General features: G+C 46.6%; 1 protein-coding gene across 1 annotated transcript; it reads left to right on the forward strand.

Annotated features, from left to right (window-relative positions):
- Positions 1-5,664: 5,664 nt before the first annotated feature.
- On the forward strand, positions 5,665-16,832 carry SPMIP1 (sperm microtubule inner protein 1). Its single transcript, XM_069629541.1, has 2 exons — positions 5,665-6,371; positions 16,562-16,832. Exons 1-2 carry the CDS (start codon positions 5,954-5,956, stop codon positions 16,681-16,683), a joined length of 540 nt encoding a protein of 179 aa, XP_069485642.1. The 5' UTR covers positions 5,665-5,953; the 3' UTR covers positions 16,684-16,832.
- Positions 16,833-17,838: the final 1,006 nt, after the last annotated feature.

The raw sequence follows: 17,838 nt of genomic DNA on the forward strand, positions 1-17,838 counted from the left end.
CTATCCCACCGTTCTGTAGCAGTGCACCTACTTAATTGAATACTTCTCTCAGTAAATCTTTTAAACTTGCCCATTTACCATTATCTTATTACCTTATGTGGGTTCTTAATATCCCACACCTGTTTTCACACATCTACGCATGCCGTTCCATGTCATATTTCCACATTTTAAAGACCGAACACAAAAAAGACAGATCTTTTTGTGTTGTTTTTGAGTCAGCTTTACAATGCCGAAACATGACGTTCCCTGCTCCCAATCCCCCCGCAAGGTGATCCACCACCTCACCCTCTCCCACTTGTTTTTTTACTTAGGGGGGTTTAAACACCCTGAACCTTGCCTTTCCCCATGCACCACCCCATTCTCAGCACAAAACACACTTACTACACACACACCCCCACATTCACTTACCTGGCACTCCTCTGAGTGTCACGCGTGTGCGGCAGGGGCGTGACAGTTCGATTTAGAAAGACCGCTCTGTGGGTCACAGAGCTGTCTTTCTAAATCTATTTTATTTTTTCGCTTTTAAGAAAACAGTCTTTTTTCCTAATACCACCCATGCAGCTACTCCAAAAAGTAATGATATATGGCATAACAGCTGTGAATCAAGCAAAGATATAGAGATCAGCAGAACCACACAGGGTACACAATATAATAATAATAATAATAATAATATGTCGATCATGTGTCCTCCATAAGCACTGGGGACTGTGTTGGGGTGGCAGTGCTGCCCCATTGTGTGGCAACATACCAGTCTACATACATTCTGAAATGTTTGGGTAATACAACTCTGCGTCTGGCACTGGTCTAACAGGTACCCCATGCAGACACGCTCCAAACAGCGGTTTGTTCTATTTTGTACTCTCACTATAACTGGAAACATAAGGAACCCTGCAGCTCATCACCCAGGTCTTCCGGGTCATAATCGCTTTCCTGTGCAGTCTTTGTCTCTGGCTCGGCAATATTTGTTGTCTGCTCAGGTTTCTTTGACTGTCCCATCGGACACATCCTCTTGCAGTTTCCTTTCTGTCGCCCTTCATACACTCAGGCCACTCTCGCTGGGGGCTGGGCACAGAGGCCGGGAGGGTAAAGCGAGTGCTGGTGAGAGGGCGGGACAGAAGTGGACTAGCCTACAGGGACATCGGGCCCTATCCCGTTGGATCGTCACACCTTGAGCGTTTTTTGTGTGGGTATGCTGCATTTTGAACATTTCCACACAGTGCACGTACAATGATAAGATAAAAAAAAAACCAAGGAGAACCAGCATACCCTACAACAAGTGGCATACCCAGAGTGTTGTTTGCTTCTTAAGAATGTGAGATGAGCAGCACTGACTCTTATTCTTTCGCAATAGGCTCGGGCCCTGGCATGACATATCAAGCAAGGGCAGAAAGAAGGAGAAGTCTGGCATCTTGAGATTGGGGGCACTTTTAGGAGCACCCTATTTGTGAAACCCTTCAACAAAGGCAGTTATCCTGTGATGGGTCCTGGTGGGTCCCAATATTCCACTCTGCGATCAATAAACCTATTTCACCTTGTTAAAAATGGGGATCGGGGGACTCTCCTGAATTTCCTGGTGGGACTCTCTCAGCTTATTGGTTTGTCTCTCTCCCTCAGCGCTGTGGCCAGCTGCATATGGGATTTCTGGGATGGCCTAACCAAAATTAAAGTTCTGCATCTCTTGTACATAACAGGTATGCACATGGTTGGAGCCAGGTGACATTCTGGCTGATAGAAGCGGATTAAAATGGCCGCCGTGTATTTGACGCTGCTGTGAGCTACCTCATCATCGGTGTGCATGTGTTAGAATTAAGGATGCTGCTCCACTTGTGCATGACGGAGCAGGGAGACATGCTAGGGTGCACTCTCAGATTAACATGAACCATAAGACATACATTGGGAAACGGAGAGCGTTTCACGTTCTACTCGTGGCACGAAATGATTAGAAGAAAATGGGTCTATGAATGGGGACCATCTTTCAAGTGTTTGCCCCTGAGAGAGGTAGCTGTCTGAACACATCTGTTTCGACCAATGATGATTGCCAACGGATTTACACGAGGCCCACCCTGCGTGCTTCTTCCAATAGGGAAGCATTTTACAAGGATTCAGTTGAATTTAATTGATCGAAATGTTCATAAACTTGCAAGCCGGGCAGACTAAACTGCATCTGGGCGCGAAAGAGGGATAAAAACCGAGGCAGATAAGAAGATTATGGCATTAAGCACCCCTTCCAAGGGCTAGAACGGGTGGTAATGGCCCGGCAGCCGGATTTAAAGGCCCGAGCAAAGGCATGGAACGGGTGCTGAACACAATTGGGGGCCCGTCTCATGGGCTGGGAAGGGACTCATTTAAAGTATATCCGTTCCGTGAATGGGTCACCTTGCGGCATCCCGGGTCACAGAATGAAAAGACTGTTAAAAAATGGGCACCATGGAAATGGAAAAGGAAGTCGGGGTCTGTAAAGAGCCACTCTTCCCTTTCTATGGCGGCCTCACGCATGAGGAAAGAGGAAGAAGGAAGCAGCGGCGGCGAATGCTGCCACCGCAAATAGGTAGGTGGGGTGGGGGGATTATTTTAAAAGTGGTCGGGGGTGGAGGGAAGATGGTGAGCGGGTGAAGCGGCCATCAGGTGGCTTTGAACGCGGGATAACATTGGGAGATTCTGCCCGTGTTCCTATCTTCCTGATTGGCTGGCTCCCCCTGCAAGGGTGCAAATAAATAATAAAACAGGCAACACATTAAAGCAGAACAAATGAGATTTTAGAGCTTTGTGGAATGGCAATAATTGGTCAATCTTACAAATAACGAAAGGAAGGCTGCTTCAAAATAACGGTACTATTACAGTGGATCTGTGATGGCGCCTGTTTTTAAATTGTGTTCTCGGGGGAACCAAAAGACAGAGCTGGTCAGACTGAAGAGACCTGGATGGGCAGCTCATGTTGTTTTCCAAGTACTTTGGGGCTAAACTGTGAAAGCATTGGAATGCCAAGCAGAGATTTTTAAAAGAGATCCTTTCACGCACTGGAATCCAGTGCAAAGATTGTCTAAAGCGAGTAATGGAGTAAAATGTAGTCAAACCAAAGATTATACAAACTACTGCATTCTGAGCCCTCTAGTAGATCAAGTTGGAATGTAGGCAAGCCACCGTAGGGGGCATCAAGCCGGTCAAGTGGCACAGCTTTCATGCTTCCGAGGTCGATAAACAAGCACCACACACCGTGGGTAATAATAAGCAGCGCTCAGATACCTGAGGGTTCGTAGCGCTATATAAATGCCTAATTATTATTATTATTATTATCAGCGTAGTCCAATCAGAAGTTAATAAGAGCATCAACAATTGTGTCATAATCAACTCTAGGGAGGAAAGACAATGGCCAATAGAGCAACCGAAGTTTGTAATATGCAGATTGAATAACTTGCCCAACATGTGATGGCACCCCCAAGTCGGTTTGCCAAATAATACCTCATGTTTTTACTCACTCTGCAAACATCATAGGGGGACCAAACAGTGAAGGGGGAGGAGGAAGCCGGTCGGGATTCTTAAAGCTGTTTTTTTTTTTAACTTTTTATTTTAACAGTTTATGTACAAAACAGCAAAATCATATAGATCTGGAGAATCCAGAAAACAATAAGTCCAGAAATATGAAAACAGTTCACGAAACAACTATATACATTACAAGATAAACCCCCAATAAAATTCACAACAACCCATTCTCACCCCCCCACCCCCACATACACAAGTACAATGTCAAGTCTAGCATAGCTGAAGAAATTTACCCCAGATCTTCTCAAATAAGATCATTTGTCCTTCTCTTCTATAAAGCTGTTTTTTAAGTCCAAACAACATCAAATCTATCATATTTGGGTTGAACTGGAGGCCATTTAAAAGCATCCACCTTTCTAACAAGCCCATAAAGGCTTTAAGAGGGCGGAAGTCTTCTGTTCGACCGCTCATTTTGAAAGACACCCGGGTGTCATCGGCGTATGAATGATATGGCAAGTTAAATTCAGCAAGAAGAGCGATAAGTGGACGCATACAGACAAACAGAAGGAGGAAAGCAGGGAGCCATGGGGGACTCTACACTGGGTGGTGGAGAGTAGGATGGCGTCCTGGGTGGTGGAGAGTAGGATGGCATTCATGCTGGTTCCTGGTTGGGCAAGAGCGTACGCCCTCTTGTCCTGGGTGCTGGAGAGGAGGATGGCATTCACGCTGGTTCCTGGTTGGGCAAGAGCGTACGCCCTCCTGTCCTGGGTGCTGGAGAGGAGGATGGCATTCACGCTGGTTTCTGGTTGGGTAAGAGCGTACGCCCTCCTGTCCTGGGTGCTGGAGAGGAGGATGGCATTCACGCTGGTTCCTGGTTGGGCAAGAGCGTACGCCCTCTTGTCCTGGGTGCTGGAGAGGAGGATGGCATTCACGCTGGTTCCTGGTTGGGCAAGAGCGTACGCCCTCCTGTCCTGGTTCCTGGTTGGGCAAGAGCGTACGCCCTCCTGTCCTGGGTGCTGGAGAGCAGGATGGCATTCTTACTATTTTGGTATTTATTGAGCGTGGGCCTAGCTTCGAGCGCTTTACAGAGGTATACAACAGTACAGATGCATAACAGAGCGCTTTTCAGAGGTATACAACAGTACCGATGCATAATAGAGCGCTTTTCAGAGGTTACAACGGAACAGATATACAGCGGGGCAAGATACAGAGGGGCACAGAGGAAGGGTACAGCTGTGCAGGGTGGCGGGGAGGAAAGGGGCGGGCGTTATCTAGCGAGTCAGGTGCTTCAAGGGCCGAGGCAATGGCCTAGGTGTTGAGGAGAGACTCCTTGAAGAGTGGTGGGGAGTAGGATGGCATCCACGCTATCTCCTGTTTGGGTGGGAGTCGGATGGCTTATACCATTCTATCCTGGCAAGGCAGTAGGAAGGTGGAGGAGAGTAGGCTGTGACAGAGTGGGCACAAAAACTATTCACACCACTCCAGCTCCAGGCATCCAGCCTTCAAAAATTCAACCTACCAGAATGGGTAGGTTGAATTTTTGAGAGAATGGTGCTACTGATTTAAAACTCAGCAACTGTCACCAACTATGCCACGTGACGAGGGCCCTGGAGAAAATGACATACGCACTGGCTCTTAAATATTTTGTGCCATGCAATGTAAACTATTGGTGCGTCACCAGCACACGGCCCCATTAAAAAAAAAAAACGGCGCCCCATACGAATCACCAAGGTCCCATTCAAATTAGTGTCTGCGTACAGTAGGGCGACATCACCACAGACATATATTTTTTTTAAAGGCATGAAATTCAAAGATAGTTCTAATTGCGCAGGAAAGGGCGCGCTGTCTGTAACACGCAGGGAAGAGGCATCCCGACTGGTAGTAGCATTGCCACCAGCCCGTGCCCTCCTCAGAGGCACGTGCTCCTCCTCAGAGGCACGTGCGCTAGGCCAGCGTTCTCCTCTTGGAGCCAGAGCCTGTACTCGGAGGGCCCCTCCCTCCTCCCCCGCCCACTCGCAGAAACGAAGCGTGGCAGCTCATCTCCACAGATGCTGCGTGCTCAGGTCACGCCGCTGTCGCCCTGATGGATGTCTGCGAGTGGGATGGGGAGCTCTGAGTTATCTTATACGCTCACCATGGCAACCAGCTTGACATAAGCATCAACAATAGGCTTTACAAGGCTGCAGCCAGTGCAAGCAGAAACCAGGGGAGGGAAAACGCTGAAGCGTGTCTGTGCCGAGAAACAGCCAATCCGCAATACCAGCTATTCCCCCAAACTGCGCCTGGTTACAGTCGGACTCAGCCAAAGACGGCAGTTGGTCTGCTTGGCCAAGGACTGGCTCCTAGTTCGAAGTGTACCCCAATACAGGAAAACTGCTTCCTGTTGGACTCGTTGCCAGAGTTCCCGGAACATTTCTGAGGCGTAAGAAAACATAAGAATCCAGGGAGTGTAAAGGAGCCGCATTTTCCAGACATGGCGATGACCACCCAGATGCAGAATGCCTGGAGGGAGGTCTACGTGAAGGAGATGAAAGTCCGCCTCAAGTGGCATCTCCAGAACATTGAGAGCGCCAAAGCTGCGGCCGCGGCCGGGCCTAAAAAAGCCAGGGTGCGCGAGAGGGTTAAGCTGCCAAACATCCATCCAATCACCGAAGAGCCAAAGGCTGAGGAGAAGACCACCACAGAGCTGCCTGCTGAGGCCAAGGGCGAGGAAGAGACCCTGGGTGCCGACATGAAGCCCGCCACTCCACGCACCAAGGCCCTCCTGTATCATGGCATCTCCAAGCTGGAGGAGGGCCGCTACCTCTACCTCAGGGCGCGCAACAAAATCAAACCGGAGGACAAGTACATCTACCCCATCACTTCCAACTTCGAATATGGCTGGCAGATGGGTAAGCTAGAGCGGTATTGCCTCTGTGCCCACCCTGATGGGCCACCGCCTAGAGCGGGGGCCTGCAACCACTGACTCTCCAGATGTTTGGAACTGCAATTCCCATCAGCCCTAGCCAGCAGAGCCAATGGCGAGGGGTCATGGGAGTCAGAGTCCAGAACATTAAGGGAGCCACACGTTTCTGGCCCATGGTATTTCATATAGTTGTTAATCATGAAAAAATTGCAATGTTGTGCTTGTGTGATGTTATATCTGAGGTACTAGAAATTCAGGCAGACAATGAACAATTCAGGTTGAACATACACTATGCTTACTCTCTACACCATCACACAATTGGAGTGCAGCTACACCCCTCGATTAATTTGGCCTAGCTACTCACATACAAACACTATCGCATGAGCACCTCATTACTCTAATAAAACGCAGCCATACCCTACAACAAACCGGCCTAGCTGCACACATAAGCGCCCCAAAGGCCTTACACAGCCAGAACCCATTCTCGGTGTCCACCCACCAGACTGCACACATTGAACCGATATCAATAACACCACACCTAATGCTAAGATGCAGCTACCAGCAGGCAATTACAACAGCTGCACACTTAACCAGTGCGACCATGCACCCTTCAACACCCTACTCTCTCAACTGACCTGGACTGCGGTTCCCGAGGGCGTTCACCCTACCAGCGCTTTGAAGTCATACCAATGATATATAGACTGCTATATAAATGCCAAGTAACATAACATACACAACATAACATAACATATACACCCTTACCACTTAAGGGGTTAATGAATATATTGCTTTCCATTATCGGCTCCTTTCAAGGTATTATCAGACCAGTCTCCCTTGTGTTGGTGGTATTTGAAGTATACATTTGGGGATAGAATAAAAAAGCATTTGCCACTATTGGCATTTGTACCAACATGGGGTGGGCATTTGCTAGCCACTACTATAATAGTATTACATTGCTACACAATGAGAAAAGGGGGGACATGGTGTGATTACCTGACCATAAGATAACAGTATCTGCCGAATGCCTATCTAATACCTAAACATACACCAAAGCTGTTGGCTTTGTCAATGCTTGTTGTTAGCAGGACTTCAGGGCAAGGAACAGATCAATCACGCGGCTGGAAGCACACTTGTTTAAGACATTTGTATTATACCAGTAGTGTTTTTACAGCTGCAATTAAGCCATCAACTCTGCAAGACTGCTTAGGCATAACACTGGCAGGCGAAAGTTGATTGTAATGCTTGTTAGAGGTAGGTTTCCAGGCGGATGTGTTTTGGGCTGGCAGAGGGAGTTAGTGGGAGGGAATGGCTCTTTGGATTTGCATGTCCATGGGAAGTCAATAACCAAATAACAACCACACGCTGTAAGTCCCTCACATGTGACACCCCCAATATCTGTACTGCAATGCAACAATTGAGACATAGCTGGAAATTATGCATTGGCACGTGACTATGAAAAGGCCAATCCTAGACCGAGAAACCTTCAGGTATATCTACTTATGTATTAACCTATTAGAAAATTGTTAAGGTCACCAGATTCTGAAAAGCTTGTGGGGCTGGGAGAGTGTCTGTCACGCCATTTGTCAGAGGGGACCTGAAATGTGATTGGCTGCCATGGCCCCAACAGCCTTTCACCAGCATCAGTCTATCGGATATTATTTCCAATGAGCCAGCCCACTATTGCTCCATACCCGTCAACGTTTAGAAATAAAATGACCTGAGAAGCATGTTGCTGGTCGTCCTACTAAAGTTACCCAGGCACAGCATATTAATAGGTGAACCGAGGATAGCACGTGGGCAACGTGCGGGTCTTGCGCAAAGCAACATCGGTTCAAATCCCAACACCGGGCGTTATAAAAAAAAAACATAAAATAAAGAATGAGTGGTGGTCTTTGCATAGTTAACATTATGGACACTTCTTCAGCGTTAAAACAAAAACTTCGTTATTCAGGTGTTGCCTAATAAGAATTAGTTGGAAGCCCTGCCATAAGCACCGCGACGCGGAGGCACCTAAGTTCCCTTTGTTGGTGTGGGTCTCCACTCTAACCCAGTGCTCGCCAAATGCATCGCCTTTAGCTAACAGCATTTACCAGGCACTCTGGCGGCCTCTAGTGGCTGAAAGCCCACGGACTAGGAGGAGCTCGGTCTATTGCTTTTCTGCTTTGTGGTATAACAATCACCTCCGTACGGTGCATGGAGTGACTGCGGCACACAGTGGCCATGTACTTATGCTGTCACAGCGGAAGGATGAAAGGTGGGATAAGACTACCGAAGTTTGAACCTTCTGTTTGTGCAGCTCTCCGCAACAAAATCCTAAAGTTCGCCACTGCTATCCTGTACCATCTCCCCACCCGGCTTCCCTGCAACTGGTCACTACAAACCACTATTACCAGTCTTTAAATCAGTCTATGGGCGTGCACCCCCATGGCCATCTCGAGCTCCCTCTGCTCTCCTCCTTTCACCCTTTCTTCTAGGCAGTGGCGTCGCCAGGAATCAAATTTAGGAGGGGCATAGAGGGGGCCACAGACAAAAGTAGGGGGGCCACAGACAAAAGTAGGGGGGCGCCTATAAAAGGTGAATGTGTGACGTCAGAAACACTCCTGCAGATAATCTTTTGTGCACACCAATTATCACACCCCACTGCACCTCCCCTCCCATCAGAATGTAGGCACTCAACCATTAAGTCACTCATGCCCCATCATTAGCGGTTTTTTGCGCTACATTCTGATTGGAGGGGCTGCTGTTGGCTGCAGGGTGACTTAACAGCTCTTCATTGATGTGCAGCAGCATTGTTGTATCTCTCAGGTTCCGTCCAGAGTGCTGTGAGCCCCCTCCCGTCTACAGACACACACGCAGCTGTTGTTGGTTCGGCCTCCCAGTCGCTATGGCGCGGCATGGAACGCCCCAGTAGGCCTGTGCACCCTTCCATGCACCCCAGAAAATGTCAAAAATGATTAAAATTGGGGCACCAGGCATGCACCACGAACAGCAATGCGCAAAGTGGGCAGATGTCACTGCCAAGTGACTTCCAGCCGCTCCAGTGGCTCAAGAAATTGAGCAGGGTGGGACCCAGGGGAACAGACAAAGGAAAATTGCAGGCCTCCCCAAGCTCCTCACCTCGACGTCAAAATGCAAAGAAATGACTTCAAAGGCACAGTATGGGCAATATCAGCTGTTCCGCTAAGAGAATGTAAAAAAATTCGGCCCGGATGGCACACAAGAACTCTAACAAAGGACCTCAACCATCCCAAGCATGCGATCCAAAATGGCGGCCAAACCGCGTGGTCCTTCCCCTCTCCGCAGCTTTAGAACGGTGAAATTAGGATAAAAAATATAGAACATAACTTCACCGTCTTCACCGCCGTGCCCGGGTAGACCATCCCAATGCGTCGTCGCCACTGTTATTTCTCTCCGGTTCCGTCCAGAGTGCCGTGAGCCCCCTCCCGCCTCATCTTTGTTCTGGAAAACCTTTATCATTAACTGGAGAGTTTCTGAACGAAGCACCATGTCCTCGAAAATTACGAATACATCAAATACAAGCACAAGGTGTCGATCAGTTCACTGAGTTGCCTTTCCAGGGGCTGCAGTCCTCCATCCTGGATATGCTGCTAGCCATGTCTTTGAGTTGATAAGCTATAGGAAAAACACCCTGTCCCAACCGAGCAGTCCTTCCCCTCTCGCCACGACCACTGCACACTGAGGAAGAGCAGGAGTGGCTCATTTATTTATCCCTTCATTCATTTGTAACGCAAAGGTCCAGAGGCATTAAGGCGCTCATAAAAAGAGACAAGAAACACAAACCTAAATAACCACTAGAGAAACGCTCCAGAGCCGAAGGCAAATTCATAAACCAGAAACTGAACCGGCAGACAGAGGCAGTCAGGGACAGGCCATTGAAGTAGTATTAGCAGATCCAGCACCAACCTATTTAAAGAAGTGTGTGGTAAGTGCCTTCTTACAGAGAGGAAAAGAGCATATTTCTCTCAGGCCCAATGGAAGGCGGTTCCAAAGATGAGGAGCCGTTGGGTCAAAGGCCAGTCTACCAGCTCATTCAAGTTTGACTCGAGCCATGGTCAACAAATTGGTGTTGCTGGAGCGCAAGCTCCGAGCACAGGATTTAAAGGCCAGCCTAGATTTAGGATGGGAAGGACTTTTCACATGAGATAGACAAGAAAGAACTCTAAAAGCAAAATGCTCCTTCACCAGCAAGCCGAGTAGGGCGCGACGAGCTTCTGTAACATGATCCCTACATTTGATTTGGTTCACTATTCTAACCACGCTATTTTGTAGTGCCTGCAGGTTAGTTATATTGCCTTGCCCAGTGCCAAGCAGAAGGCAGTGGTGTCACCAGGAATTAAATTTAGGAGGGGCACAGATGGGGCCAAAGACAAAAGTAGGGGGGCACAGACAAAAGTAGGGGAGAACATGGTCACAGCTCGTCTTAGGTAGGGGGGAGCACAAGGAGGGGCACAGGGTGTCACAGTGGGGCACCGGCCCCACCAGACACCTCCTAGCGACTCCACTGCGGGCCAGGCAAGCACAATTCTCCTTGGACAGGAAAGGTCGAATATGGCACAATAGTAAAATATGAGGTGGTAGACACAACATTGTTTGTGTAGGCTTTCATCGTAAGGGAGGCATCAAGATGAGCTGCCAACGTTTTAAGCTTTTTTGCCACTGGAAGAGACGGCCAGCAATGGCAAACTCGCTAAAGACAGCAGAGAGCTTTGCTAGTCTTTGTTGGGTGCCAACATTAATCAGCTCTGTTTTCGAGAAATTGAAAGTTCTCAAAATAGTGGTCCTTCTGAAAGGCCGGCAGGGCTGAGGGAAAGTCAGCCAAATGCTTTCACATCTACAAACACAACACACCTTTCTCCCCCACCCTGTACTGAAAGAAACCACACATATTGAAGTGCTGCTTACAGGGGTGACTGGCTGACCCCACCACCCCTCATTCTCTCAAAATATGACACCCAGACTCAGTTAAAAACGAGATAGTATCACTTACTACATTTTGCAGTGAAATGCATATTAAATAGGTGTTAGATAACCGAATTGGTTAATGTATTTCCCACGGAACGCTCTTTGCATCCTGAAGTACATAGTACAATGAATGAGTATAATTAAGTCTAGGTAATAGTAGCATGCATAGCATGTCACCACTGCAAAAAAGGAAGTCATTTGCATGGGCAAACATTCTTTTCCTAGTTAAGCCATTTAAATGCGATATAAAATGAGAACTCCAGTACAGTGAAGCAGAATAAGGTAAAATAGCTGTACACAGCATATCATACTCGAATCTTGCACTCTCACGCTCTTTTCTCTCTCATCCTGTCTTTCTCTGTCTCTCTGTCTGGTGGAGAGAGTTGTGCTGTCATGAGCACGCTTGCTAGCGCCAGCCCAGAAGAGAGAAACACACATGTCATGAAGGGGAAGGGTGCTGTGCATGCTTTTATTGTGATTAAGAGTAGAATAAAGCATCAGCAATAGAGGGCATCCCAGGGTGGTCACAGACATACATTGTCATGGCGGCGACCTCCTCGAATGTCACCATCACACTGAGGGCACATTGACCATATGGGTGGAGCCACAGAGAATGTAGTTTGGTTCTGAGGGGGGTGGTGCGGACTGTGTTGTGGGGGCTACAGCTGCATTTGTAATGTTCAGGTTTTTTTTAATTATTAGCGTTTGTGCATACTCTAGCAAATGGGCAGGTTCAGCAGCACTCTGACAAATCATTGGCCAGCACACACAATTATACATTGCCTTGGTGCTCACATAGGAAGCAGATCATCGGTTTTACTCGGAGCAGGGTTTGTATTAGCTGCAAGGGTATGATTGTAGGCAAAATGGTGTGCAGTCTTGACAAAAGAAGCTATTCAAAACAAAAAATGGTTCAATTGTAATAACATTTTAAACTGTTTAATTTTTCAATGTACATTGTGTATTTCTCATGATCTCTTCAACTAAATATTGCAGGTATAATAGGAGCCATGTCTTATTGACCAAACTACGTTGTCAGAACCTAACATAACCCTATACATTATTTTCTGATACAAGTTTATCATAAAAAAAATGCATAGCAGGGGACATTCCTATTGCACCCCTTTAGAATATTAGAAAGGGGAAGGGGTGAAATATCACCAGTGAGGGTTCATGGCTGCTGTTTATAAAGTCAAAGATAATATTGGGGACGCAAAAATGACAGCAGATCTTTAAATTTGACACATATGTCTGCGATAAAAGGGGGGTATGCTTGGATTTCTAAGTACATTAGGCACACTGGGCTTGGGGCTCATTTCATTTTTCACAACACTCACCCTAACATCGAAGTGTTTGTAACCATGAACCATTCATGCTCATTTGGACAGCCTCAGAATTCGTATGTGAGGTTAGAATGGGTGCAACATCTATCACTCCGTTGAGGGATGTCCTGCTTCTTGGTTGTTTATGGTTTCAGAGTTTCCACTCCCAAAAACTGAGACACCGGACAGGATCTGAGGAGAGCCTCACTAGGGGATGCGCAGAATTGTAGAACAGGAGGGGCAGAGAGGAGATATGCTCAGAGACATACTTAGAGAAAAATATATATATGTGCTGTGTTTATAAGTATACAATACTGATATTTGGACAGGGCGTCAATAGTGCAGCGAACTGGCTAAGGCTATAGCACGCCATCCTCAGCCTAAACTCATAATTTTACCTAGTTATATCCCTCCTCAGTGACCAATGCTCGCAGGCAAACTGACGAACCCAGGCCCTGTAATGACCCCACCTTTTGAAATTGGCCTCCACCCTAGACAACCAATGTCTTTTCCTTGTATATTTCAGCCCAACTGCACATTGATGTAACACATACCCCTGAAGCATGCAAAGGAGTGCATGCTGCCAAACTATTTTTAAAATGTTTATATTGCTATTTTTGTGAGGGTTAGCCATTGATTAAGAACCCCAATGACTTCAATAACTGTTCTGCTTTTTTCCAAAGTTGCATGTTCGATCCTCTATTTTACATTGTAATTTAAGGCCATTTAATAAAGTAGGTGCTCCATGCAGGTTTGCCAATGTGCCTGTTTAGGTGCTGCTGCGGTCTCTCCTCCCCCTTCATTACTGCATAATGATCCTGCCAGCTTCTCTTGTGGTTAGTCACAGAGGGCTTGGATTCCCATGCCACATCCATTCAGTACTTCTCTACTGATGTGCCACATTGACCCGGGCCCTTAATGGCATTAATGGGGAGAGGGGCATTAGAGCATTGGTGAAGTAGTCAAAGCAGCCAATTGCAGGTTCGTTGCCACTGCAAAAACCAATGCCTTGAGAGTTTGATGATGGCCTTGCCTAATCACAAGTCACGTGGCCGGTGCACCCTGTTCATTGAAGAAAACAAAGGTAGACAACTGGCAGAGGTAGGAATCCAACTCCACCCGCTGCTCCTTTCTAGAATGTTCCTGTAATGGACCCCTTATTTTATATATTGTTTTCTTTTTTACCATGACAGTCTGTGAAAAATAACAATATTGCACATCCAGTCAGTGTTTTCTAACTGTGTGCCATTTCTGGCCGTACGTTTACATTTTAAAAAGAAAAAGTAGAGCACTCACGAGGCACAAACCAAGCTCCCAAGTCTGATCCCCCCACCCCTCTCCGAGTCCCAAGCGATTCTTCTACAGTATTATCGAAGGGAAAAAAAGAAAAGACTAAGAAGTTGTACGAGAAATTGACGAATCAGGTACCATTTATGTAGACTTACAAGCTAAAAAAGGGATAGCATGCCCTCATGCCCAGCCACCTGAGCCACCCCAACACGCCCTCCATCTCGCATACCCTTAATACCCCCATAGCCCAACCACCTCCAGAACAGACCACTTCTGTTTTACCTACCCCACCACTCAATACAACAATAGACATCTTTGTATCCCGTCTGAGTCTTTCTCCTACTTCTATGACGAACAGTCATATGACGTTCCTCTTCCAGGTCATTGGCCTCGATCTGACATCCGATCTTCACCTCCTCAGGTGAGGGGCAAAAAGCCACCACCTCCTTCTCTAGTTCTGCTGGGGAATAAGGCTCCATTGTGGCATTCACCCAGTCCACCCAAAAGTCTCCTAAAGCGCTGTCTCAGCAGTCCTACAGCTCATGCTCTTCAGAGAGAACCTCGAGTGCAAGCATTACCAAAGGTCTATAGGTGGGGATGACCCTATAAATGTCCACTAGGATTTTATGGAAATTAATAAACACTTAGGCTTAAATGATGGTGTACATGATTCAGGCATTAGATGTCTCGGGTGTTAGTCATAATAAACCAACTTCTCCCTCCTGACATCATCATTTACCCACGTGTCAAAACAACACATCATATGATGCCTTTATGGCATTGCTACATCACTGATCCTCCCGCCTGCCTCAGGGGCTGCCAACGTCAACAGTATCAATGCTTTGGCATTGAAGCGTGTGCAAGCCAATATAAGCCGTAACACAGGACGGTATGTTGCTACGCACCGAGCACCATCTTGGAGATTACCTTTGATGTCTACACTGTGGCAAAATAGATAATGTACAAAAACTGAAAAGAGCAGGAAAACTCTAACCTCTGAACCAGAGTATTATTAAGACATGAAAAATGGAAAAAATTGTCCAGAGAACAACATCATTTATAACAATGTATCAAAATTTATTTAGAGTGATCCAAAAATTGAAAAGTAGTACATTAATTGAGAAGCAGTGGAGTGCCGCCTGTATAGTTGTACAACTCGACCCCAAAGCTTTTGATTAGTATCATGGGTGGGCATTCATATATATTAAAATGACATGGAGACACACACGCACACACACACACCCAAGCCTTCACACAGAAGCATGTCTGTAAACCCACAAACATAATATTCATGCATAGAAACAACTACAAAAGTATGGATAGCTTATGAACCAATACACAGAAAAGTGACAATGTAGTTACATTTACCAACAAAATCTCCATATGCAGGTAAACCGACTCGGAGGAAACACATACAGACAGAGCCGCCCACAGACCATTCACAAGCAGCTAAATAAGACAGCGCAGATACACCTTTCCATGGAAATATACACATGCAGACGAATTCACCCTCAGAAATGTGTTCATACCGATAACCTAATCAACAGAAATGACAAAGTGCAGATGCACCTGCATCCAAGAAATGTACATATCCAGACACACCCACCCATATGAAGATGAATATGCTGCTTACCTATCTGCTCAGATAAAAGCATGCAGCTAAACGCAAGAAAGAAGTTCACATCTGCAGACCCCCACATGTGCAGCCATGCACTAGCTCACATCCTGACTGCTCATTCACCTCTTGGCTCCTTGGACAGAGGTTCGGTGACTCCACAGGTCTTTTAAACCTTGAAACGCAACTAATCATGATAGTCATCCCATGTGCATCTTGTAGGTGCATCGTGATAGGCACCGCATATCAGGAAGGATATCTCAGGGGCAACCCGTTAGAAGCAACACAACGCAGCACAACACAGGTTCAAATCCACCACCCACTGGCAAGTTATACAAGAACAATTATAATAATAATTTTACCCATCCCAGGGACACCTGTACGAGAATCGTTAGCATCCCTTGTCCATCCTGCGAAGAATTTGTGATAAACATACTTCACATGGCCTGCACGTGCTTTGACATAGCCACACCATGCATGTGAATCATATCTCATGCAAGCTCTGAAGGCCAATCATAAATGTTCACACCTACACACCCCATAGGGGGGAACTGTGGTAGGCATTTCATGCAAATCCTGCAAATAAATTGCAATCAATACCCCTGGAACACTCTACAGGTGACTTGTCATAGACCTGGGTTGTCCAGCTCCATGCCTCCATGTCAGGTTTTCAGGATGCCCCTCATTAATATTCATGAGATACATTTGCATAGAATGATTCTAAATGTATGCAATTTCTTTCCTAATGAATGTTAATGAGGGATGTCCTGAAAACCCATCAGGATCCTGGCCCGCGAGGCCTAGAGTTGGACAACCCTGTCATAGACACTCATTGCACACCTGGCCGAAGTGCAATCCACTGCGTATGGTTTAGTCGTGTTGCAGCCCCCCAACCCTACTGGGGTGCCTGGACCTTTTCCTTCTCTCTTCCTCTTATTCTAATCCTTGTTGCGTTCCTTTTTCTAGGACATCTCAGCACACGCCTGGGGAAAACTCACATCTTCCGCCGCTGCCGCATTGTGAACGACACCTTCTTCAGGAAGAACGGGGCGATGGCCTTGCTGGACCCCCGCGACATGGCCTTGTGAAGACAAGCGTCCACTGTAAGGAATGGCACATTTCCTCATCCCGCTCGGACCTCTGACCACTTGTCTGTAGATACAGCACCTCCTCGAGTTGTGGATAGTTTTTGATTCCTTCAACTTTGACACTCTTCATATTAAGAGATTTGATTTTACTTTTTGTCTCTTTTGTCAGCAAACATTTGAGATTGTGTCAAAATCCCTGGGAATTGTAGCCTGGATTGAAACAAAGCCACCAGTGGGATTCTGACATATGCGGAAGCAGTGGCCAAAATGCTTCTTAATTGTGACGAGGACTCGATAGAATGAGGTGAAAAGCTCACAGTGTGGACCGACTGCCCCTTTGCAATGGTTCTACAGTTACTTTTTTGATAGTCCTGTAGGTTTTGGTTCAAGGTGCCACCATGATCAGGGCTGTTTAACGTCTCATGGGTTGGGATGATCAGGGTCCTCTAGATGAAAGCTTGGTTGCAAGAACACCAGTTGGAAATACAACTGCCACATGGTGCAATTTAGCTGCTTGCACCGATAGGGAATTATTTGTAACAGGAGCAGACCAAACTGTGTCCTTAGACTGTTGCCATTGCCAGCCACATAGGTGAAGGTTAAAGGAGTGAAGCAAAAAGCCTAGTCTTGAGGGAGAATTATGCTTTTTCTCTATATATTTATATTTTCTGGGCTAAAGATAATGGGGCAAGATTACGTGCAGGGTGATTTTGGACCAGTGCTGATTAATTTTGCACCGCTACAAGAAACACTTGCAACAATATTTGCACCCCCGAACAGTTAATATATAGAAAATACACGCTTACTGACCATTGTAAACATTTCTTTTTACTTACTTGGGTAACGGAAGGTGGGAGAGTTGGCCATGGAGATGAGCAGAGGAGAAACACTTTGGAGTCAATAGCGTATGAAAGGGATGTTTGTCCAAATGGAGCCGTCTGTGCCCGGGGCTGAATGAATAAGGTTTTGAAGAAGCTTCTATAATTTTGCATGCGAGCCTGAAGGAGGACAATGATCTGGAAGCATGATATATTGATAAGATGGGATGTTCTGGATTGTATTGAGGAGACTGAAAGTTATAGAAGTGTGTTTGGTATCACAGCTGTGAAGGAGTGACACATTAGGTTCTTGGTAGGGATTTTCACGAACATTAGA

Source organism: Ambystoma mexicanum, chromosome 12, assembly GCF_040938575.1.
Source record: "Ambystoma mexicanum isolate Mex_15411 chromosome 12, UKY_AmexF1_1, whole genome shotgun sequence".
Lineage (NCBI taxonomy): Eukaryota > Metazoa > Chordata > Amphibia > Caudata > Ambystomatidae > Ambystoma > Ambystoma mexicanum.